At 36.1% G+C, this 26,728-nt stretch overlaps 1 protein-coding gene across 1 annotated transcript in view; it reads right to left on the bottom strand.

Moving 5' to 3' along the window:
• The window catches only part of ADAMTS20 (ADAM metallopeptidase with thrombospondin type 1 motif 20), a 100,808-nt gene that overhangs the window by 63,573 nt on the left and 10,507 nt on the right, over positions 1-26,728 (bottom strand). The window contains exons 3-11 of the mRNA XM_055712400.1: positions 22,715-22,877; positions 19,245-19,498; positions 7,206-7,289; positions 6,345-6,469; positions 5,397-5,437; positions 4,970-5,075; positions 3,703-3,849; positions 2,921-3,062; positions 1,488-1,592 (exon numbers count right to left, since the gene is read on the bottom strand). Of these exons, the coding sequence (XP_055568375.1) occupies positions 1,488-1,592; positions 2,921-3,062; positions 3,703-3,849; positions 4,970-5,075; positions 5,397-5,437; positions 6,345-6,469; positions 7,206-7,289; positions 19,245-19,498; positions 22,715-22,877 (1,167 nt within the window). The remainder of the gene's footprint in view (positions 1-1,487; positions 1,593-2,920; positions 3,063-3,702; positions 3,850-4,969; positions 5,076-5,396; positions 5,438-6,344; positions 6,470-7,205; positions 7,290-19,244; positions 19,499-22,714; positions 22,878-26,728) is intronic.

Below are 26,728 nucleotides of genomic sequence, written 5' to 3' on the forward strand. Positions count from 1 at the left end.
AGACAGTATCTTCAAATTGATCACTACTACTATCTTACCAAATACAGGAAAAGAAAAAAAAGCAACTGTAAAGATTAAAAAATATTGGGGGAAATTTAGTAATAACTGAATGAAATGTAGCAGCTTATTATACATAGAAATTAGACTACATTTTTTTTAATCATCTCTGAACCTCTAAAACTATCAAAAGATAAAAAGTTAACATTGCTCCCACAGTCCCTGAAGCTGCCAAAGCACACTACTATTAAAAGCAGCTCAACATAACCAGCTATACTTTGATAATCAGTGTCATAACTGAGCTTGTAAAAGATCTCTGAAATATTTATTCTCCCAATCCCCTGACAGGTAAGAAAATACTTTTATGTGCTGGTGGTGAACTGAGACATAGAAAAGCCAAAGACCAGATCAGCATAGAACTCAACCACCTAATTTCTGTTCACTTCCCAAACTACATACAAATCCAAAACTAAACCCCTCAAATCTTCACCGATAACTCTGGATTCAACTAGCCTCCACCACTACAGTTTCTATCAAGGTTCTGTAACTCCCTTGACTACATGTCCTGATTAGGTATTCATGATCCTCATGGACAGCCCAAGTTATATTATCCAAGGACACAGATCAAGATCTGCATTCAAAAACAACCTGCCAGATGAAGGAGTGAGCTGCATTCTCATCATCCAAACACTCTACCAAATAAAGGAATGAACTGGGTATAGGAAATCCAGCTTCCATTTCTTCTTTTTTTTTTTGTAACCAAAGCATTCAGTACATACCTCATATAACCAGGCAGCCCTATGCATTAGGGTATAAGTGAGAAGACAGCTCCTGATTTTTAGCACTAACAGATCCAAGCATCCTGAATTATGTTACAATAGGCAAGACAGTATATGAATTTGAGTTATGTGTGGTAAAGGAACTTACTAGAGTAGGTGAAGAGGTACTGATACATGCTTTCTTATTTTGTGTAAAACAGATAAAATGGGCAAATATCTACTCAAACCAGGATTCTAACCCAAAGACTCAGTCTTTCCAAAAAAGTGTACTCCTCCACCTAACTCACTCATACTTAATTTGTTCTGGTTCAGTGAAACAGCCTGCACAAGACAAACTGCGGGAAACATGCTTTTGATATGGTTTGTATCCAGGAAATTCAACTTTGGAGCACTACCAATGAAGAAAACACCCTACTTGTTAAAATGATCTGAATTTTTCAAACAGAAGGAAAGATGGCAACTTTCCCCTGAGGTCTTCCACCTATTTTTAACCAATGTGGCAACTGTAAATTTATTTAATTATTCTGAACAGACACCTATGTTACTTATGTCACAATATTATAGGACTATGAGAAACTGCAGGTATCACGTAGATACCATTCACACAACCAGGATGCGACAGGTGCGGTACTGCCACACAGCAAGCACCGATTTTTATCTACATCAACAATTTTGCCATACGCAAGTACCAAGAAAGAAATCAAGGCTTACCATTCCCACACCACAAACTGTTCCATCAGCCAAAGGCATGTGCTGAGTACGACAACCCTTGTGAACACCTTCTGTGCTTGTGCACCATAAGCGTTTGCATTGTTTCTAAAAAGAAAACAAGATTACTTCTGTTGTACCTGTAACACCATTTTAGACATTAGCTGGGTATTTGTATTGTTTTCTTGCACTATGTGGGCTTAGCGTTTGCTATTAGTACTACCATTTTCCACAGATAAAACCTCACAAAACCAAAATTAATTTAATTTAAGGCTAGGCAGGAATGTGGAATATTTGGAAGTGATCCCACTAGAAGTAATAGATAACTTAACTTTCTAATTTAGTAGAAAATCTAATAAAAAAAAGGAGGTAAGAGGTTACAGTTGATTCTATACAGCACAGTTTGCATATAATCCCCAGAAAAATACTCTAACTGGAATTCTTCCTAAAATGCACTGACTACAAAATGGAAGAGAAATCCTCCTTTTCAACTCTTAATGGACAAATAACTTTTATGGATTAAAAAATTTGCAAAGCATTCTTCAGGAACACCATCTTCAGCTCTTTGAATCCTTCTTTACTTTTCTATAATATTCCCATAAAGCCTGACTCCTCTTAAACATTCTACCTCACCAAAAACTCCGCTTAATTCATTCCAAATCTGATCTGAAATTCAGTCCTTTAAACAGCTCCGACAAGCCATGCAATACTAGTAGAGGTATTTAAGAAGTTGGTCCAAAATCTAACTCTACATGACATCTTGACAGTAATGAAGTCACAACGTTATATTTGTATTTATTTTATATTGCACTGACCACATTATTTTTTCAAAATACAACTTTTCAATATTAATCTCAAGTTTCCTTTCCAGATCCCAATTTTGCTTTAAAGAAATTTTTGGTTAAGTATACAAATATTACATTCTAACAGGCATGAAAATATTTTTGACTCTTGACAGAGTAGAGGGAATCTACACTTTGGGTCAAATATTTAGAACAAATATTTGAATTAACATATTAACTTTCAAGTTATAAATTTTTAAAAAGCACTAAAAGAAGCAGATAAGAAAGACCTGTTAGTGTAAGATAGGAGCTATAATGTGAAAACATTTGTAGAAAGTGTTGAACTAATTCCCTTTCAGCAGTGGCAGGAAGCCTTAATTTATGTAGTTTTAGATCTTCCAAAGTAATTATAATCACATTCACAGATGTACAAATCAAAATGACCGCATCCTACTTTTTAATTCTATATATTTCTAGCATATGGAGCAGCAATGCTGCCCACTGAACTCTTCCCCCTTCAACAGAATATAACCTGAACTTAGACATATTTCTTCCAAATTCTTCCAGAACCCCAAGTCCTGAAATTCCATTTCTAAACCTGCCTTTCAGGAATTTTTAGTATAGAATGAGTGTGACTGTGTGTTGTTCACTCACCAGATAAGGACACACTTGTGACCCAAGACCAAACATAAGTTCACACTGCTTGTTGACATCATACACTGACCCAGGCAGCTGAGAGGAAAGATCATATATTCTTCCACTAGGTTTGTCTAGGAGGCATTCACCATAACCAGTACTGTTGTAAAAACAGAAACAAAATGTGAACACTCAATTCATTGGAAGCCCACTCACACAGCACTTACACATGCATATCTTGGTGGAGTTATGGGTTTGCATGCCTATATAATGACTTTAATTAAAATTAATAAAATAAACCAGGTCACTTGATTTTCTTTTATTGGATTTTGCATTAGATGCACCAAACAAAGCTTAAGGTTTTTTGTGTTCTGGCTGTCATTTCTCATTTTCACACTCTTACAGGAAAAAAGATGGTACTGCCAAATTATACCTACCACTTATTTTTTAAAGAAAAACTTTCAGAAATAAAGTGTGCCTATTCTAACCTACTAAAATCATAGTACAGATATTTTCAATAGCCAACGCCACTGTATTTATAAAAAAAAAAAAATAAATCTTCATAGCCTTATATGCCAAGTGCAACTTTAAGAAGGTTATGAATCATGCAAAGAAGTAAATGCACTCATTTTTCTGGAGGACTGAGGCCCTACAAGTCACTGGTTAAACCCAAGAACAACACTAAATGCTATTTAAGCAATACCTTTAAAATACTTCTAAAAAAGACATGGAATTGGAAAAAAAAAAACCAACAAAAAAACCCAACAAACCCAAAACCATAGCATTATATTGATACTTACTCAAGAAATTCAGTAATATATTTTTGACTGCACTTTGACCAGGTCCATGGGCTTGTATGGTAATTTAAAGTAGGAGCCATCACATGGTATTGATGTTTAATTCCAGCTTCTTTACATTTAAAACTGTCATCATGAGGCACATTAAATCTAAAAAGGAAAACAGACAAACTCCAAAACAAATTCAGCAATAATTAATTGAAACTCTCTTTGTTGTAGCAGCAAATGCTTGAGTTTTGAGTTTGAAAATGCCTTAAAATTTAATGGGACACACTTAATATGACTATCTGACATTATGGCAATAGGTATCTGAAAAATGCCTTCAAAATTCTCTCCTTATCCAAAATGCTCCTTATTATATAATGCTGGGCACATGAAGAATTTTACAATTACATAGTTCTTTAGTTCACCAGAGAAATTCCAGTTTTGGGAGTATGCCACTTTAAATGAACATCCCATTTCCTCAATTGAATACACAGGCCATCGTCAGACTATCCATAACATATTACCCCAATATTCACATCCTAACTCTTATTATTCAGTAAACAAAAACAAACTACAGAGCACATCAACATAATATTTATGCAACTAACACATCCTCTTATTGTATATCTTTTATATGGTTTAAGTACCATGGCAAATGGCATATATCTAAATGAACTTCCAGGCACATGAAAATTAACAAGCTAGCTACTGAGCTCTGTAACGTCGTCGTTACCTACACTGTGGCATGCCTCATGGAGCTAGAGTATAGCACCTTTCTGCCATCACTGATGAGGTATGCTTCATAAAATAAAATGCTGTCATCTCCTCTTATTTTTCTGTGTAAAGTATTTCTCTTTGTGTTACTCTATTGTATTCTGAAAGGATCAAACACAAGGAAGATTATTTCTGCGTTACATTAATGGCTTTTTCTTAAAGGTAAATTCCTATCAGCACTAGAATGCAGCTGGAGTTAACAGGACTGTAGTTGCACATTGAAGATACCTGTCCCAGTGTTCCAACCAGTTCGTATGACAAAAGGACAGAAGGCAGCTGTATGGCCAGTATTTCCCACAATTAAAGATATAAACCAGGTTATAAAATTCACTATTTTTCTGTCTCTAGGTTGGGGTAGAGCTAGCTCACTGCAAGGGGCAAAAATAATGACTTCTAAAAGAACGTAGCAGACTGCATCCTTCTAGAAATAGAGCCCATCACAGGAGATTGGTCATACTAAAAATGAAATAATAATAAAAAAAAAATTACCTGCCGGAAAATAGGTACTTACACATGTCCAAGTTCATGCGCTATAGTAAAAGCAGCACTCAATCCATTTTCTTCGCTTACAGAACAGCTGCGTAGTGGGTCACACATTGTACCTAGCTCTGCTAAACCTGCAAGATTGAATCCTTATATAAAAGCTTAACAGAATGAATTTTCATGTAGGAGGAGTGACTCTAGAAGAAAATACTATGGCACCTGAGTTGAAAGTCATGCCTCAACTATGCAGCAGATTTACACAAAATGATCAGCCACCTGGCACCAAAGTACATACCGGGGCAGTATGGCATTGAGAAGTTGATTTCTTTGTCTATGTGACTTAATTTTTACATTTATTTTCTGATTTATTCCTAATTGATTTTTCTCCCTACAGGGAAATGCTCATATATTTTCTGTTATAAAATCATACTGATTAAAAAAAAAGAGTAACTCACCAAGAGTATCACACTTCTCTCTAGCTCTGCAGATATCTTCCCTTGAAGGAAAAGATTTATTTAATATTACAACAAATAAAATAACATTTTTAAAGTATTTCACTGTTGCTGTTTAATTAGAGCAACTGCAACTCTGATTCTCAATTTTTAATCTTACAGTCCAAACAATTTGCATTCCAGTGAAAGAAGTCATTTAAATTCACCTGACTAAGCTCACGGTATTGCCTTCTATCTGGCTTGCAAAGAATAAAAATTCAAATATTATGTTAGTTCTCTACAATGAAAAAGGGAGACCAAGCATGAAACGCTGCTGAAAAACATGAAGATTACAGTATACTTGAAACTAACTTATGTAGTGGACCATCTGCCAAAACAACATAAAATTCAGGACAAATATCAGAGTTGGAAGTGCTGGAGTGTGTCTAACTTGAACACTAGGGGAAAAAAATGAAAATGAACAGCAAAAGAGAAAACGAATCTCAGTGGATGAACATCAGAACCTTCACTGAGGCGATTTGTGTACAGGAAGAATATATACCAATATTCAAATGTTTTCCATTTGTAAACTTTTAGTTCAAATTATGCCTGGGCTACCAGGAGCTCACAGTCACTGCATCATTCAGCTGATTCCATTACATACAACACTCCATTCCTATCACATATATGTACAATCACTAAAGACTTCATTTCCTTGTAGCAATCCCAGGTCTAAGTAATTTCCATCATCTTTAATGAAAGGTTCATCAGACGGTTAGTTAACAACATATATCACTGTCAGAGTAATAGCTCATGTATTGATAATTAGTCGTTTGGGAAGTGCAAGACAGTCTTCATTGAATTCAATTATCTATGAAAAACATCAGTGAAATGGTTAAAAAAATGATGTAAAAATACCCAAAGCATTTGTCTCACCTAGCTCTGTAACAACAGTTATTTCAAATACTGTACCTAGTGATAAGAACAGCAGTATCATGATGAGAAGGGTGAGCATCATCCAAAGTGTTTTGTGCTTGCTGCCATAAGCAAAAGTTACGAAGAGTGGTAGCTGCATTAAAGGTGATAGCTGGTCCTTCCTAAGCAATAAATGGCAAAAAAAAAAAAAAAAAAGACAAAAAAACAACAAAAAAAAAAACAAGTAAGGGGTTTAATATTCATGCCCTTGCACTTATTACTTTGTCATTTGTGACCCTAACCTGCAAAACAATGGCTGTGTGTGGATAGGAAGTCAGCGCGACTCCACAATAAGAGTTCTCTCACACAGATTTGTTTGCAGGATCAGATCTTAATTTAGCTACAAGTCACCAGTCATGGAAACACATTATTATAATCAATGTGTGTGAGCATGCACCAGGTGTTAAATATTTTTTTTAATAGAGTGACAAGACATTTACGATAAATAAATATAGAGTCATGTATTTGAAAAGTGTACACATCTTACAATCTTAAAATATTACAGCTGTTAGGGCTGAAAACCCTCTATAAAAGCTTTCATTTCCCTGTCATGTTTCTATGTGAATAACCACACTTTCGGTAGTTATGCCATAAGCTTCATACAGTATCTGATTTATGTCCATTTAAGTCAACAGGAGGTGCTAGTAGAGAGATGGGGAAATACAGGCATTAAATAGAGGTTCTGCAGCTAACCTCACATTTGACATAGAGTCTCTTATTTTAAAAGATAATTTTATAGTTAAAGAAAATATTCTGTATTTAAAACTAAAACATTTTAAACTTCGGAATTACAATGCAAATTCATGTATTTAGTTTCTTCTATTAGAAAGAAATCTTTTTAATATTTAGTTTTCCTACCTGTTCATTGTGAATTACAATTAATTTTACAATAACTATATTTATAAGATTTCCAATACTTGAATCTTTATAGATTGCTGCAACCTAAAGAGAAGAAAGTCAGAAGATTAGAATATGAAACTCATCTGATAAACCCTCTCTTTTTGTCACGTAAACAAGTTATCAAAGAAAAACAAGTTGCTATACAACAGACATCTCATGCATTGGTCTGTACCTTTCCACCCAAGGATATTGCAACAAACCCAAAATAGTTGCCCAGGTTTTAATATACAAATAGCTATTCATTTCCAAACACTTAGACAACATGCTGAAATGCTAGTGTAAAAACTGTATTTACTACACACTGTAAAACCTGTAGTTTATTGACAAAATATCAAAGAAAGACAAAATTAGCGTTACTGCAACTGTCATAGATGTAAGCTGGTTTATGTGGATGATTTGTAGAATCGATACCTAAAATATTAGAGGGTTTCAGAAGGCAACTTTGAACCAGTAAGTTTTTGCCCTTGCTTTTAATGGAAGCTGGACTGAGTTGTAAACCCATACTGGAAATATACAAGACACATACAAAGGTTTCTTTCCTCATTCATAAAATTTGTATTTACATACCAACAGGCATTTTTACATATAATCTTGCAGACAGATAGTAAAAATCTCAAGTCAATTCCACTCGCCAAAGTGAACCACTTTGAAAGTTATTCTTCATAAAAGCAATAATAAGTTTATTCATTCTCAATAGATTCATTCTCAACAGCTTCAGACATCCCATCCATATGGATTCTACAGTTTGGCTTAAAGCAGTTGTTGAATGACAGCCTTATCTAAACAAGAGTTGCCACCAAACACAGAAGGACTGGCTTTCCTCCCTTCTGTCTTGTGCTAAGACTACAAGACTACAAAAGTAACAGGATCAAGGAACTAATCCAGCTGCAAAACAGGGTTTTTTTTTCTTTTTTTGTTATACTGATCAACATGATCTCATTCCTGGTGCAGCCCCCACAACACAGGTGCTGACAGAGGGAAACATGCGGAACAGCAGACTTCTTTCAAAAGTAGCCTATAACTGAACTGGCTCAAATTGCTTGTAAAAACACAGCCTTGCTGTGTATGAATCCTATGTAGCTAAGACCAAGTAATTCTGCTGAAAAGTTGGAGCTGACAGAGCACTGGCTCTCAGCTCATACCCACCCTTTCTCTAAACTAGAGAGAGCACAATGCATAGCGTTGTCCTTCATCCTTTGTTGATACACAAGCTGGAAATGGAGGATTCAATAAGGGCAGGGAAGGAACCTGCATCTTGGATTCCATGTGGGGAACACATTTCAGAACAGCACAGCTATTGTCTGCTTCCTCCCATATGGACTCCATTCTTGGTTACCAACCAGCAAATCTCCAATTATTCTGAGGTGGGAATGAGATGCACCTCTCAAACACTGAAGACTTCAACTAGGCACAGGCATGTTCAGAATACCTTTATCAAAAAAAAGGTGCCTGTAAAGGCTCAAGCGCTATTTAGGCAGAAGGGGTTATCCAAATATGAAAGGAATAAACTACCATTTTGCTACTATCAAAACTAATTTTAAATTACCACAAATTATCAAGCTCATACTGTGCTCTTATAGCTTAAGATCCACTTTAATAAACCTAGGAAGGATATTTTGGGGTATTTATCCTCCCCATGAAATACCACAGTCAAGGTACATTTGTTGACTTAGAGTAACGTAACACAATTGTCACATTCATCTTGGCTCATGTAATTAACATTAACAAAGCTGTCTAAATTCCTTCAATAATCAATGGGGAAAGAGAAAGGATGAACTGTTGTGTAGACATGCCTCTCTGAAGATACATATTTTGATATATGTATTTTCATACAAGACAGTAAAATAAGTTATTTCTTCATCCCTTTACTATGGAGGAAGATGAGAGGTCTAATTTTCAGATGTATGAGGCCAGGGGAGGCTAATTCCAGCCAAACTATTTCAAGTTTTATTTCTTTTTAGCAAAGAAGAAACAATACGGGTTCATATGGCATTCCAAAATCATGTCAGAGGAATCTGAAATGAGATCTGCGAGAAACTGGCTTATAATGTAAAGAAAATTACATGCATACAGCATTAACATAATTTTATGGAACAGGTAAACAAAGCAAGACTGTTTCATATCTAGATTTTAATGATGAAACAAGCACTGCTACAGAAATATAGTAACAGAAACCTAGAATGATTAGGCTTGGAGGGGACTCTGAAGATTACCTAGACCAACCCCTCCAGCTACAGGGAGGGACATCTTTCACTAAATCACATTGCTCAAAGCCCCATCCAATCTGACTTCCAACTCTTCCAAGGGTGGGGCACATTCACAACTTCTCTGGACAACCTGTTTCAGTGTATCACCACCCTCATCATAAAAAAAAATTCTCTTTATATCCAACATAAACCTACCCTCTTCCAATTTAAAACTGGTTTACGTCTTGTCCTGTCAACTAGAGCCCTTGGTAAAAAGTCTCTCAACCTTGTGAGTCCTCTTTATATATTGAAAGGCTGCAATAAGGTCTCCCTGGAATCTTCTCCAGGCTGAACAATGCCAACTCTCTCAGCCTTTCCTCACAGGAGAGGTGTTCCAGACCACTGATCATTTTAGTGGTCCTCCTCTGACATGCTCCAACAGGTCCATATATTTCTTGTACTGGAGGCCCCAGAGCTGGACACGGTACTCCAGGTGGGGACTCATGAAAGTGGAGTAGAAGGTGAGAAACACCTCCCTGTACCTGCTAGCTAGGGTTGGGGATTTTTTTATGCAGCCCTGGATACCATTTGCTTTCTGGGCTGCAAGCGCACATTGCCAGCTCATGTCCAGTTTATCATCCACCAGTATCCCCAAGTCCTCCACAGGACTGCTCTCAATCCATTCATCTCCCAGTCTGTACTGATAATGGGGACTGACCCAACCCAGCTGCAAGATCTTGCACTTGGCCCTGTTGATCTTGTGAGGTTCACATGGGCCTAATCCCCAGGCTTGTCCAGGTCACTCTGGGGTTCATCCCTTCCCCCAAGCAATCACACATCTTGGTGTCAGCTGCAAAGCTGCTGAAGGTGCACTCAATCCCACTGTTTGTCATTGATGAAGATATTAAATAGTACTGATCCCAATACAGGACCTTGAGGGACACCACTCATTATTGGTCTCCATTTGGACATTGAGCCATTGACTGTAACTCTTCAGATGTGCCCACACAGCCAACTCCTTATTCATCTAATAGTTCACCCATCAAACCCATATCTCTCCAATTTAGCGGTCAGAATGTTGGGGGATACCATATCAAAGGCGTTACAGAAGTTCAGGTAGATGACAACCGTAGCTCTTCCTTTGTCCACTCATGTAGTCACTTCATCACAGAAGGCCACTAGATTAGTCAGAAACATCTTTTCATTAACTTGCAAACTGTTTAGTTAATGTCTTGTTTTGGAACAGAAGGCTCTGAAATTCAGGTAATAGCTGCATTTCACTGACTGACAAGTAAAGAGCATGTAGGTCATCTGAGGTAGTGACACTTGACATAGTGGACAAAAAAACCAAAACATACAGGATTTGTCCCATTTTACAACGGTATATATCAGGTAGAATAGGCAAAGGGATTAAGAACTGGATGGGGGAGTTCACTAGGTTCAGCTAACACCAAAGAATACCACGAGTGCTTAAACTGCAACTGTCAATCTTCAGTGCAGCATTACCCCTCAGTTTCTTAAAGGGCCCCTGTACCATAGTATGTGAGAGGAAGGCTCACTTCAGATCCTGGGTGATTAGAATGATCTGGGCAAGGAGTCAAAGCTGAAGGCTTCCTGGGATTAAAACTTAGCATTTCTTGTTCTTGTTTATGGTTATTACTGTAGTTGATGGATGTTCCCTTGTGTACATTAATAATCCTTTTTTTAAAAAAAAATATCTGTTACTGTTGTTTAAGTGCTGTCTGTTGATGTTATCGGCTAACAAAATCTGATAACAAAGAGGAGGCAAAGAACACAAAACCCAGACAGGTGTCCTCCTTCTTGCCTCTTGACACAATGTCCACTTAAAATAATTGAGCAGAAGTATTTTTTCAAAACCCAATATAACTTAGTCATACCTCAGAGGAGGTATGCATTAGACTGAGTAAATACAAAGAAGAGAAAAGAGAAGAATCTGATTGCACACTTGAAGAAAATCTGTTGCAGGACTTTCAACACCATAGCAATGCCCTATCTGAATTACCTACTGGCTATCTCTGTCTGGAGAACAGTTGATGCCTGAAATAATGTCACTTAGATGTCAGAGGCCAGTGGTTTATGCCAGAAACTGAAGCACGCTTTCTCTCTTACTGAAAACAGGTAAGCTCATGCTAAATGTCAAAGTAACACTGCTCTCATTAACCCTACATCTGAATCAAAGTATGGATCCTTTGTCTCATGGGCACTTTCATGACCTCCAATCATTTAGTTATTACTAATTCTTTCAAAAGATCAAAGGGCAAGATTCTGTGCTGATAATGAGATGCCCTTACCAGTGAAGCAAGGTATATTCTGCAGGTTGGTTGAACACGTATGAAAAGTAAAAATCCTGAGAGCTGAAAACCACAAAGCAAATTTGATGGTTTACCTAGGGAACCATGCAGGCTGAAATCATCAACTAAGACCTGAAATGATAGATGAATGCAGGCAAGTATCAAAGATCTGGAATATGAGATTCTTATTTGTAATGAAAAAAATAAAGGCATAAGTTCTCCCTGCTCCTGTCCTGTAAGGATACCTCTTTCAGTGCTCTTATTGGAAGCATTCATGAAAAATGATGACAAAATGGGATAGGAATTTGATATAATACACCATTTCTTTGCAATTTCCAGATCTACTAGCCTTACAGTGATCTAAATCCAGGCTTCACAGAAGTAGGAGGTAATAGCCAAGACAAAGGGAAATTAGTTTCAAGAGATTTTTCAGACTCTTAAAATGAGCATCCACACCACAGAACAGTTCAGACCTCACAGCAACAAAGAAAGGAAATACATACATAAATCAAGCTAGTTACCCTTCAGTGGAAGAATCACAGATTTCATTTTCATTAAATTCTCAAGGATTAAGCCAGATCTTGTCATCACTACAGCTGTGGCTTCTAGGTGACTGGAAGCAACTTGGTCACAACAAAGTTTAGTTCCTCTTGATACCTCTGTTGTAACTGTCCATTAAACCAGGATTGAATTGTGTCAAAATGCCCTATTTAGAAAAGGGACTAGTAAACAAGCAAGTAAATCTAGAGGCTGGAAGATAAATACATTATATAACCAAACAGAATTTGATTTCATCTCTTTTCCTAAATGTTCTATCACAAAACCTCTTTTTCTTTCCTCTTGTCAGTTACACACAACCATAATATCAGGAGAACACAAACATTCATAAACCCTGAAGGAAACATGGTATCACTTTCTTAGCTGATGTCTTTTGCAGGCTCCAGCAATCTCTCATTTATCACTATAATGCGGAAAGAATGTAAGATATTCGGGATCTGGGAAATTTCTCTTTCACCTCTTCCATTGTCATATGCTGATTCTCTCATATGTTTTGTAAGACCCTAGAATTGTCTGAAGTCATAAGATAGAGTCATCATCACAGCATTTATTGCTTCACTGAGAGAATGAGAAAGAGCTATGTTATTTCTGCTGGTGTTACTCCCATTCTGTTCCATCCATATTTCGGTACATACCTGTGCTTTCACCAGTGGAACCTAAAGCCAGCAGACACTTCTCATGCAGACTTGTGCAAGTACACCTACACACCTCAGAGTTGCCTCCTATGAGTTTTAGGTCATCTCTTGTCCCCTCATCCAAGTCCTCTCCAATCTACCATCCCTCAAGTTAACCAAGAAGAGATTCCAGATGACTCCCTATTGTGCTCTAGTGAAGGCAAAAAGGAAGAACACATCCCTTTTAAAGGCTGAGTCGCCCTGCTAGGAATGCTGTGCTCTGTCTTATCTCTAACTTGGGGCTGTGATGGTTGCAAAGATATCCCTTTAATATTGCAGTAAGTCAGTAAATGTTGACTTAGTCATCATCATCTAGAACCTTTTGATGAAAATATGCACCAAGGCTATAATCGGATCACATCAAATGCCATCACGTACAGCTCAGATGTCAAAGGATCCTTCCTTTCAGTATTTGAAAGAAACTGCCCAAAAAGATCATTTCACAAGGCACAACCATAGCCAGGCTTTTCTAGCCATTAGAAGCTACTCAGAGAGACATACAAGTGTTGTTTGGCAGAATGTCTCATTCTTATACATGAGAAGAGTCCCAGGTAGCTTACAGAAGGCCCTTGTCATAATTAAACAGTACTGAGGTTTCACTGTAGGGATAGACCTTGAACCCTGTACTGCTGAGGAGAAAGTCAGAGACAAGGACTAGTCTAATCATTAGATTTCTAATTAACAACCACCACCATCATCTAAATAACAATAGCAGTAAATAGCACTAACAGCAGTGAAGTGTAAAGATGGGCAACTATATGCCTGCACACATACTGCAAAATTTCATAGAATCATTTAGGTTGGAAAAGACCTTTAAGATCATCAAGTCCATCACTGCCCTGTTCCCAAGCACCACATCTACACAGCTTTTAAATACCTCCAGGGATGGAGACTCAAATCACTTCCCGAGGCAGCCTGTGCCAATGCTTGACAACCCTTTTGGTGAAGACGTTTTTCCTAACATCCAACCTAAACCCCACCAACAGCACAACCTGAGGCCGTTTTCTCTTATCCTATCACTTGTTCCTTGGGAGAAGAGACCAACCCCCACCTCACTGCAACCTCCTTTCAGGTAGTCGTAGAGCGCGATAAGGTCTCCCAAGTCTCCTTTTCTCCAACCTAGACACCACCAGTTTCCTCAGCTGCTCCTCATCAGACTTGTGCTCCAGACCCTTCACCAGCTTTGCTGCCCATCTCTGGACACGCTCCAGCACTTCAGTATCTTTCTTGTAGTGAGGGGCCCAAAACTGAACACAGTATTGGGTGTGCAGCCTCACCGGTGCCAAGTACAGGGGGACCATCACTCCCCTAGTCCTGCTGGCCACACTATTCCTGATGCAAGCCAGGATGCTATTGGCCTTCTTGGCCACCTGGGCACACTGCTGGCTCTAATAACTGTATTAGCTGGTGGACCTCAAGATTTAGAGAGGTATGAGGCATGACATTTAATATACAGGCACCTTGGAGCTGGAATACAGACAGTCACAAATCAAAAAATAGCAGGTTTTTTTTTTATACCCATATAGAAATCCATATGTCAAGATAAGCATCTAGCTCGGAGAATTTTGTATGAATGACCCTTTGAAAATAATGGTTTCCAGCTATGTATATTCATTGGTTCATAATCAAATAATTATTTTCATTTTAACCATGTCAAAGTGCACAGGATCATGTGGTTTTATATAAATACAGAAGAAACAGGATAAGGTACAGAGTTAAGCATGAAACAAATGCCTTTGTGCTGGCTCTCCAGATTTCACTGAATAAGAGATAAAAATCACTGAACATTCCTACAGCATTAGTAGCAATACAATGATCCAAGAGAAAAAAGGGTAAAATACAATCTTAGTAGTCTAGAGTAGTAGATGCAAGGAATAATAATAATGCAAGGAACTAAATTCTGAATTTAAAAATATTTATTGCCTTTCAGATGCTAGTCATACAAATGACATTTTTAACCTATAAATTATTCAAGTCTACTGCCTATTTTTAAATGATGACTATATGGCAGAATCAGTAATGTCAAATATTCTTAAATGCTAGTATGCATCTATGTTTTTCCAGAGTATTATGGAAAGGTAAACTGTTAACCACTTTATGGTATGAACTGCAAAGAAAGTATGAAAATATTCTTTAAATTAATTCCATATGCATTATGACAAAATCATTCAGCTGTTTTTTTATGATAGGGACAGCACACTGGTACAGGGGATCTTTCCACATAGTAAATATTTCACCATCAGTGCTGATTATTAGCTGTCAGAATGGCAACAACAAAAAAGTATAACCAAGACTACAACTAGAATTTTTTTTACTGTTAAGACCTATTACTCGCTGCTTTACAATTTACATCTCAGTAAGTTACCATAGCCACAAAATATTACTAGAACAACAGTAACTATTTCAAGATACTTCAATGGCAGTTTGATTTGCACATATTTGAAAGTCTACATAAATGGCTTTGTCCACGGTTTTGTTCTTTATGCACAGTCCAAGTTAGGAACCTGTCTTGATGAAAATTAAAAATACCAGCTCTTAATATCATGTTATAATGGTACTATTTTACAGTCACATAATGCTATTTTACGATTCTCACTGCAAATTAAGCAATCTAAATTGATGCTGCCTTCATCCTCTCATTGAATGCATGGCTGCTCCCCTCCCATGCTCCAACTCTAGCACTCACATGACTAGGCAGTCAGCCAAGTTCACGATCTGAACTGGCTAACATAGCCCTACCACAGGTGGTTTTACATGTCACGTTTTCAGAACGGCAAGATTACAAAGGTCTTTCTGCAAGCAGACTAAGAACAGACCAAGAAAGTTTTTATTCCCAAACTATATAAACAGAACATTTCTTAAAAATATGTCAGTAATTGTCAGGTACCAAATTCAGAAAAAGAGGAGAGCACTTCAAAATGCATTATGGACCCAGATTTGATGAGGGTTTTGTGCCGTTACAGTAAACTCCAGTGTCTTAATGTGTTATTCACTTGCTAAAATCAAACCTTTGTGTTAGGGACTTCAAACTGTCAGAACATAATATGCTTAAAAGAGTCCTCCAGCTACTAAAACTATTAAGGCAGCACATACTGCCTGTTCTGCTGATGCAGCACTTGGAGGAACAAGAAAGAACGTTGTGAGTTAAACTATCACAAATTTAATTTATAATTTCACATTAAATAATGCTACTCTATCAAAACTTTTGTATTTCAATACAATAAAAGCGCAAGGAATACCTTTGCCTTAGGACTTTCAATACATATTTCAATCAGAACTCCACTTATTTCCAAGACATGTAAATACTGTAAATGCTAGTCTTGCCAACATTTATGCAATTTTAAAGAAATGAGAAAACACATTCCAGTTCCAGTTCTATGGGATTACTCGCATGCTGAGAGTTAAGCCTTTTTGGGTTGAATTGGATGAGTGACAAGACACTTAAACCCCTAAAAATATTGAGCAGTATATTTCAGCTCTTATTTTCCACTCATAAAACAGTATCCTATAGCAGCAAGTTTACTCTAGTGGTCTAGTGGCTTTGTTGATTCTAAAAAAAAAAAAAAAAAAAAAAAGAAAAAATGGGCCAGGATTTCAAAGGTTCTTCTGGGAGCTAGATGTCTAAGTTCATTAAACTTCAACGGTATTTTTATGCTTAAACTTTTTAGGTTTCTTTAAAATCCAAGCCAAAACTGAATATCCTTAAAAGTTTCAGAATGATTATAAAAGAGTAGAGTATAATACTTGGGTCTTTTAAAATGCCAGAAACCTGACAATTTCCCATAAAAGGGAGAAGTTGCTTGACCAGACACAACCACCAGTTAAATTTAATAATCAAAGCTATCTGTATAATGGCAGAAAAGATAAAATTTAATAGTTTCATTTCTTGCCTTTATGGGTAATGAAACAAGACTAACAATGCTTCTATTTTAAACACTAACAGGCTGTGGATCAAGAAATCACCCACCTGCATACTGACAAATTCTAATACAGATTACAAAGCAAAGAGTATAGTTATTTGTTTTCTTATTTTTCACATTTATTAATAGCTTACTGAAAAAATAACTATTATGGGGAATGAGAAGGAAGAGAAAGGAAGAGACTGAAGACTGTATCTTCATATGCATTACTGGATTTGTTTGACAATGCTGTATGGACCACATGACTTCAAAAGTCCTTTACAACTTTACTTTTTCTGTGATTCTACAACACTGCTGAAATGCTTCAAGGAGAAGGGGTATGAGCTGGGATATGTATTGGGGGGAGGGGGGGACACAAAGTTAACTGTTCTGAAAGATTTTTTTCAGTATTAAGATCTGATTTTATATTTTAAAATATAATCTGCATTTATAAAAGCTAAACATTTCTAGAAATAACATCTTAAACTTGTTTCAACATTACTTTCAGAATTAACAGATGTACATGTCTAACAGCTGATACCTTTTTGCAGCTCTTATACGCATTAACAACTGTGGTATTCAAAGATATCAAATCCACATTAAAGATCTAGTGTTTTATTGTGTATCATTACCTCCAAGCCAGCAATAACTGCCCTAAGCCTTAGTTTTATGGTCTTATGCTATAGATAGGCAAGCGCAGGAATGAAGCCACAAGCTTTTTAGCTAAGAACTAGTATTCTTTCACTCATACATCTATATGTTAAATGCTAGATCTTAGAAACAGTTAAAAATATTAACACTAAATTATACAATGCATATCCTATTTACCTAGAAGTCCAGTTATGTAAAGTGAAAAGACACAGGAAACATTGCACTGTAAGGAATAGTGGTTGAATGTCTAACACCTACACATGCAGGAAAAATATTTGTTCTTAAAAAAACCCAAAACACACCAGGAATTACATTAGCTATAATCACAACAGTGCCTCATGAAAATTATACAATAAATGTTCCATTTCCTCTTATTGTAAAGTTTCGTTAAAAAAACAGCTTCTATTTTAAAATAATGCTTTGACCACTTTAGTTCTTAGTACAGCTCTGTATTAAAAAGTAACTTTATTTAAAAAAGGCATCTCTGGGATTAGTTGTTTCTAAAAGAACTCCAAATTAATTTAAAGGAAAAAAAACACCCTTCAAGACTCCTTTTTTTACATATATACGCGTGTACTTTCAGACTTTCACATCACTGCCAGTGGAAAAATTCAGAAGAGTTAATAAAATTAAAGTATGCTAATCTCCCTTAAAATTTAATTATTTTTCTTATAAACCAATTAAAGAAAACTTCACCTTCTAAATTTAGGTGCCTACATCTGTGTAATAGGTAACAGCACCTCTACTGCCATCAGCTGGAGATCTAGGCATTACAGTGAGCAGAACTCTGTTCAGTTGCCTAACTAGAGATGCTATACATTATCAGACACCTACACAGAACTGGTAGGTATGACACATGGTCTGAGGAGACTTTCACAACTTTGCAATGGAGCAGCTGAGGCCAAGTCAGAGGTGCTATGGCATGTTAAATGGCACTGGACACTCCTATGAAGCAAGTTGACCCCAGTGGAAACTAGAAAGCTATTTTGTTCATCCACACGATGTCTATAACCGGTCAAGTGACTAGCTCCCTTACTTAAGGCCGGTATCTCTATAGATACCTAAATGTAGATGTTTTAATTTGAAAGCCCGAAGATAGATGCAGTTTTATATAAATTAAGCTTCTTTAATGGGTGGAAGGACAGAAATCTGGAAATAATTACTATGCAGAATATTTTAGCACATCTTTGCCTAAAAAATGGTTCAACGTATGTCATGGTAAACCTTTTGATTTTATAGAGCTTATTGTACTAGGTCCTGAATCAATACAAGTGATTTTTGGTCCAAGAAAGAATTCACCGCAGAAAGTGCTCAACTAAATGATGCCAACTCAGTCTGACCCATATTAATTTGAAATTACTTTAAAAACTAGGATTACTACAGCCAAGCATTTTTTCCACAATACCTTTTAACCTCTGTCTGCTGTAATTAATCTATACGTTTAACTCACTGAAGCTTAAGAATTCTTCTAATGCAACAGCAGATCAAGAAATAGGTCACCGCATTTCACCTACACACCTTGCTGCATTAAACTGAAAAGATGCATAATCTGAAGTTCTGGCCCCACTTCTGTTTTGTTTTGGTTTTTTAAAAGAAAAATTCTATAAACATTTTAAGTCAGAATTCAGTCAAATCAGAAGACAGGGAAGTTGCAGAAGGAAAAAAACAGAACATAAATAACTGAAATTGCTAATACTTATGAACTAAGTTCACTTACTATTGACATCAGTGTTAGTATATAGTGCTGTAAATTCTGCCCATGATGACGAACCATTTTGGTGTCTGCTGTAACCATCACTTCTACATATCTTGGATAGGAAAGAAAACGTTTTTTCCTGGAATGTGGATTGGCACCATCCTCTATAGATAGGTTATTAAAAGCATACTGTAAACTGAGAGACTTCTGTAAAACCTTGCTCTCTTTTAAACTGCTGAAGGTTGGATGTAGTAAAGTGCTCTTCAATTCTTTTTCTGTAAGGTAAAGAAGATTTACTGTTGAATACAGTTTCTAAATTTAAGGAGAAACAGGCATAAGGCTGCCCAAAATAGACAAACCAAACTTATATTTATGATCTTATTTCCAAGAGAACCAGTGCAAGAATTTCAAAATTATGTAAAACATGGAAAGCTGTAATAGGAACATCAAATTAGATGTCTAGTACATTATTATATAGTTCTACCATATATGGATTCATTGTTAAAAAATAGTTAAAAGATAGTATTATACAGTTCCTAGAATGCAGTATAAGCAGTACAAGCAGTACAGCTTAAGTGCAAGGGAATGAAGTTAATTAGACAAAATAGGCATTTTTTACACACAAACCTTTGACACCAATAGAAACAGTCAAAACAAGCCATAGCAAAGATTAGGCCTGAGTCTTGAACTCAAGTCCCTATTGACTTTTTCATTTATATAACATCATATAAATACAGAGTTTACTTCATAAGCAAGTACACGTCAAAAGCCTTCAGTGATTTCCTTGACAGCTTTGTTAATATCCATTAGGTAGGATCACTTTCTAAAGCAAATACAGAACCTACCCTGATACCTCCAAATTAAGTACTGTAATACTGCCAATTACACTGGTCCAGCCACCAGAGGTTTCTGATGCCCAATACATAAAATTAATGCATTGATCAGGGAGTCACCTTGGCAACAGCCCACAAAATTACTTAACTGAGAAGACATCTGAATTCTCACTACTCTCCAGAACTTAAGCACCTAACTAGACACCAGCCCCCTCAGAGTACTGGCAAAATGAGAAAAAGCATCTATATTTAAAGTGGGATTTTAAAGATTACCTCAATGTATTGATAAACTCAATACCAGAACAAATCAAACTAATTTTGTTTATAAACACCAGAAACTAACAAGTGGATTGGTAATAGGTATCACATTTATCAAAAACATATTATGGCAAACCCAGATGAGCTTCCCTGTATTAAGGAAACAGGACTTATGGACAGAGGAAATGCAGCAGATGTCCTATCCTGAATTAACTAAGGCTTGTACCAAGGTTTCCAATTGATTTTTCATTATGAATTTAGTTTAGAAGAAACCAGAACAAAATGAGGAAAAGATGAGTTTAGACAATTTTAGAAATAATTATCACAGTGCAATTTCAAACTATAAAGACGTACTGAATGCTATGCCTCTCCATATCCTCTGTCAAGGTTCACTTATTAGAGAAAGAGAAACTCTCATGATGACAAGTACTGCCAGATATATTCCGTTCTTCCTTGAAGGAAGGACTTTAATAACTAGGCAAGACTAGCATTAAAGGAGACAAATCTCTTTAGAAGGACAGAAATATAACACAAGGGTTTTCTCCACGAATATTCCTGCAACTCTGTGAGCCAGGGATTACTGTCATTTTGGGGGGAGCAATCTTTTGTTCTCGCTCCAATAAATTTAAAGGGGGGAAAATGACAAATTCTTAATGCTTGGAGCCTTTTTCTCACACTAGGTTGCTTATATTAATAGAATTCTGAAATGCAACAGGGAAAAAAAAAAAACCACCAAAACCAAACCACACAAACTAACACACCTCTACTTTGTAGATATTAATCATTAAAAAAAAAAAGAATCGGGAATAACAACACTTGCTTGATTTAAGTACTAACTCCTTGTTCTGCAATGAGAATAAATGAATAGGTAGCATCAGCTTCCTAAATTAGAGCTAAAGAAATAACCTTTCACTAGAATTTGTTGAATGCAAGATGATCATAATGATTGCTTTCTGGCCTTAGTATCTACGGAAAAGCAGAATTCTCAACATATTGTTTCCAAGTATAAAATATGCTTTAAGAATTTTCCAAAATTAAAAAAACACTAGCTATCCAAGCTATACCATTATTTTTGTAATTTATACTTTCAAACATCAGGAAAGATATTCCTTAAGAAAATTAAAGTTGAAATTTTATTATTTTCCTTTTCTTTAGATAGGTATATTTATGTACTCAGCCTTGCTTAAACGTTCCTGAAGTGCAAGTACATTCAGAATGCATAAACACAGATTTCAATCTAATGAAAGGTGCAGAATTTTAATTAGACAGATTGTTTCTAAATGCCAAGCTGAACCAAATATAAGCTGCTTTCTCCTATTGTGAACCTCCACCATTTGTATTTTCTTTGAAGCCAAATAAATAAAGCCGGTATGCTTCTACCAAAAGCAAAATAAAAGCATTTATGTCACTAAGCTTAAAAAATATGTTTCCAACACAACGAAAAATATTTTTTAAATGGCACTAGTGTAATAGTAAAGGTTAAGAAATTTATTCCTCAGGCAGGATCTTCAAAGGCTTCTACATCATTAATATCCCAAAGCAGATAGTATCTCGGTGTTTAGAATGAGTCTATTGACACCTACAGTTGCAAATAAATCCTTTCTAATCCCACTCTTGTCTAGTTTTTGTACTGTGATGGTAGCTGCGTGTCTCTCATCATACTGTTTTCCAACTACATAGATACATGCATAGCTATGAAACTACTGAAAGTTTTCTGCCCCACTAAAAACATACTCATTTAAAGCACAGTGCTTTCTACCCACTGCTTCATGGTATTAATGGTTGCTTTGCCTTTCATAGTCACTTTCACTTCATACACTCACACTCTTTAGTTACTTTGCTTAGTCAGTAACCTACATACTGTGAATCTGTGAAAGTACAACCATTCACTTGTCACCTATCCTGATAGCATACTTGTAAGTTACTCTAAATTAAGTATTATTAATATGTAGTATGAATAAATTATAGAAATATTTATAAGGACAAAAATCTACATTAAAGGGTAATGTTAGATAGTTCCATTAAGGAAGGCAGATGTCCTGTATTACCTGTTAGACATGCAGTAAGTTCATTATCTTTAGTGAATATAAGCAACAATCACTTCTGCAGATCTACCCTTTAAACATTTACATATGGGACAGTGTAGGTGTAAAAGTAAACCCATAGAGAAGCTTTTGCAATATCATGTATTTATTTTTTATATATACATTTTGTCCTATATTTGAATTATCTACTGGTACAAAATAAAGAAATGGACGCCAAGCTTACAAAAAGGAAATGTGTAGGTTCTAATGGAACAATCCGGAAATAAATATTATTTATGAAAATTAAATCTTGCTCTTTTTTTTTAAACATCTGACATTTGAAAAAGTTACATTGAAATTTAAAGTATGACTATACCTGAAACTTCACAAGGTTTATGGGATTTCTGATACTTTTTTTTAAGTTCTTCATGCCTGTATATAAGATGTGGCTTGTTGTGCTCATCTTCGTATTCACCTCCATCCGTTTTCATCAGAGGTTCTAAAAAATATTCACCATCATGTGCCTTAAAGGTGCCCATCTGAAAGCAAGAGAAGCAAGTGATTTAGTTTTCCACTAAAGGTATGGATGTGAAAAAAATTTTCATTGAAATATTAAGCCATTATAATATTTCAAAATTAATGGAAGTAAATTCACATGAGCGCAAACTTCAGTGGAAGCTGGAGATGGAAGCTTGAAGGTGAGGCAAAGAGAAGTATTCTTTCAGACTTGTTCCACCAGAATAACTCATAATAGACCAGCTTGTGTATGAACACTGTATCATAGGTAATCACTATACAGAGTTAATGAAACAAAGGAGATTACAAAAGTAAAGACAATTTAGGTAAAACCAAGCAGGACCAGCTTGGAACTGTGCAAAAGGGAGTGGAGACCATCAAGCAATCCAGAATTTAGGCGTTGTCCAAATTCTAGACTGATTTGTTGCCTTCTGTCCTGTATATAATATATAATATTTTTCTTCCAACGCTGCATTCTACCCATAGATTAGAAACAGCATTAATCTAATACTCTTTTTTAAAGACTTTGAAAGGAGTTCCAGGCATTCAAAGTTGATGGTTTCATTAATACATTTTTCTCCTTTATTTCCCACCCACCTACCCCCCCCGCCATAGCAGACACACATGGGTAACTCTGTAATAGTAACCAGGTTCTTTTGGTTGTCAACAAAAGCACTGGCACATATACAAAGAAAAAGAACAAAAATTAAGCTCCTTCCCTCCACCCCCCTGCCCCATAATCCATTCAGTTATGAAATCCTAAAAGAGAATCTCTTCTTTCTCATTGTGCTTCTAACCAAATTCTGTTTCCTATGGCTTAAGTACCTTATTTCAGGAGACTATGAGGAAGAAAACACACTAAGAATTTCATCAAATTATTTTCAGACTTTTTGGCAACTTCTTCAGCCAATTAAGTACCTAGAGCGAGCAGGTGCAGTACATCCTCTCAGCTGTTTTGCTGTATTAACAGCATGTTGACCAATAAGAGAATGGTGATAATCTACATAATATGGTTTAAGAGATTAAGTGTTCATCTCAACATTGAAACTCAGGGTTACAGAGAGAATGGCAGAGCAAGATACACAAGAAGAGAAGTGAAAATATGTTACTGATTTTTTTTTTTTTTCAAGCAACCTACAAATAGTCTTTTACGATCTGCTGCAGACTACCTTAGTGTCCAGTATATTGTACTGGAATTATCATATCCCCTTGATTTTGGAATCCTTCTAAGCAGTTACAAGTTTTCTATGTTCAAAAGTTTGTGAGGCTTCAGGCATATGTCAGGCTGTCTGTAATCTTGCCTAATACATAGCACACATATCATCCAGAGTTACAGTTATTGTAAACCCACGGTGTTTGGATGCTCTGCATCACCTTCATTGCAGAATGAAAAGAGACCCAGCTAAATACTGTTTTCCTTTCAAGACTTTTCAAATTTAACTCACAGAAACACTTTTTCCTCTCAGTTTCTTTGCAAAATTCTTTGCAAGTAGTCTTCATGCTAGAACCTTCCTATGTTCAGTTCAGCCTTCTAACATATAGTGTTTACAGGGCACATGATTTGTAAGGGATGGAAGATTGAGCATACCGAGAACACTATGTGCTTCCCTGGAAAGGGCCTCATGAAAACAGATATGCCACAGCTTGTCAGTTAGTCCTAAGTAGGTGCAACATTCTAGGTAAAACTACAGGGACAGACAAAAAGAGCCTGTCACTCAAGGGCAAAGCAGTGAGAGCCCATGCTAAAATTCAAGTTGATGTTTACTAATTAAATTACTGAAGTCCTAATTACCAAAGCATGATAAATATGACCCCATACTATTTGTGAACACTAAAATGCTAACTAATTCTTTTCCCCCGACTTACTGTAAAACCATTTTCTAGATGAGAGGCATTTAAAATACTTTAAGCAAAAACTTCATTGCTACTGCTTTATTCCACACATACATTTTACTTTCCTCCTACTCCTTCTAACAGCTAGAGCACATACTCCGTATCTGCTCCTTCAATGGCTTTTCTGACTAACAGGTTTTCAGATTTAACAAAGAAATTGTTTCAGTTACAACAAATATACAGATTATGAGAATAGCAGCATAGAACTAGTAGAAGCATAGAACATAGAAGTGAAGTGTTTATGCTACATTTTAAACTAAACTCATCTTCCAAAATATCAGACTTCCACTGGAAAAGATGAATTGCAAGAACAAGGCTGTATTTTTCTACCATTTCATACTAAATTAAAATTAAAATTTCATACTAAATATAATTTAAAATTTCATACTTTATTTAAAATTATTTTAAATTTAAAATTGCATACATGTTTTATAATTAAAAAATAATAATTTTTAAAAATTTATTTTTCTAAATTAAAAGTAAGTCTGATGACTATGAAAATTCCACTCAGACTCCTGACCCCATGCTCAGACAACCCAGTGCAGCCAGAAGAAAAATCCTATCTAGGAATTCTAAACCATATTTATGCACACATCATTATCTAGTGGATCAGGAATAGTCATCATGAGGCATCATGACTGATCCAAGTCCATCTAGGACTGCTGATACTCCAAAAGAGGTATTCCTGCCTTGCCCCTCTAGATATGCACTCCACACTTCTTTAAGAACTAGCAATGCAAGTTATATATAGCATACCCACTCTGTAGTTAAGAATTTATCCCTCCGACCAAAGAACAATATTTTTCAACTCAAACAGTAAGGGTCACCTGGAACAGAGAACCGTTTTTCCTGGCAAAAAAGCAACTTTTTATCAGCAAAAGCTTCCTGCAAAAGCAGCCCATCAAGCAACTCAGAATGGTGCCCCAAAGCCTGCACACCACACTGAGCCTAACAATGCATGCGCAATATAAAATGCCTTGCAATGTCTGTAGCTCAACTGTCATTACTCTATAGTCCTCAATCAGAACCGACACGTGTATCTCAACTGAAATCCAGAATCCTGTGCTGAATACACATGCACCAAAGTCTTCTAGGGAGATGAAAAATAAGCAGGTAATACTCCCTTTTTTAAAAGATATTCAGAAGTAGCAGTAACTGTGTTCATCTTCACAGTAAGTTATTAGAGGAAGTACCTAGAAAGCAAGAGAATGAAGTCTCCTCCATTATACCCAAGAAATACAAAACACACCATAAACTTACAGCCCAAAAAGTTAGAACAGACAGCTGGAAGGGAAGAATCCTATATTATGTTTCATGACCTCAGAATTACTCTTAGCTTTTTGGTTTAAATCAAAAGATTACTACAAGAAGGCACAATAGTGTCTTTAAGACTGGAGATCCCATCTTTCCAGATATCTGGACTAACTACTTTAGAAAAATGGTGCCAGGCTTCCTCTCACTTGCTCACTCTCTGGCCCACTGATTCTGGCAAAGTATCCCCGGACTGACTGTTTAGGCATAGAAGAAAAAGCTGATCAAAAATCTATAATGCAACAAAAACTTTCATTATTTCCTCAATTAATTCTCTTCACCAACGTATAGATAAACAAGTAAGTACTACCACTGACCAATTAGGAAGACCTCCTACCAGTAGTGTACAACAATTTTTTTCCTACATCCCCTATACAAGTTATGAAGAACTCATTATATTGTATATGAAAGAGCAAAAGATAAGAGATAAGAACAGTACTCTATCTTAAGAAGGGTATATTTGTCATTTAAAACCCAAGCAGACATTGAGCTTGAAGCCACCAATTCCAATCCTTTAAATTCTCTGTGAAGACTAAAGATGGATTTTGATTAACTACAGATGGTTATCTCCTCATTTTCCTAACACATAGATCTACAAAAATTTAGTGACCAGCTACACTGTTTTAAAGTTGTTCATTCATGAAAGTGATACTTAAACCGGTGACAGACT

Source organism: Falco cherrug, chromosome 5, assembly GCF_023634085.1.
Source record: "Falco cherrug isolate bFalChe1 chromosome 5, bFalChe1.pri, whole genome shotgun sequence".
Lineage (NCBI taxonomy): Eukaryota > Metazoa > Chordata > Aves > Falconiformes > Falconidae > Falco > Falco cherrug.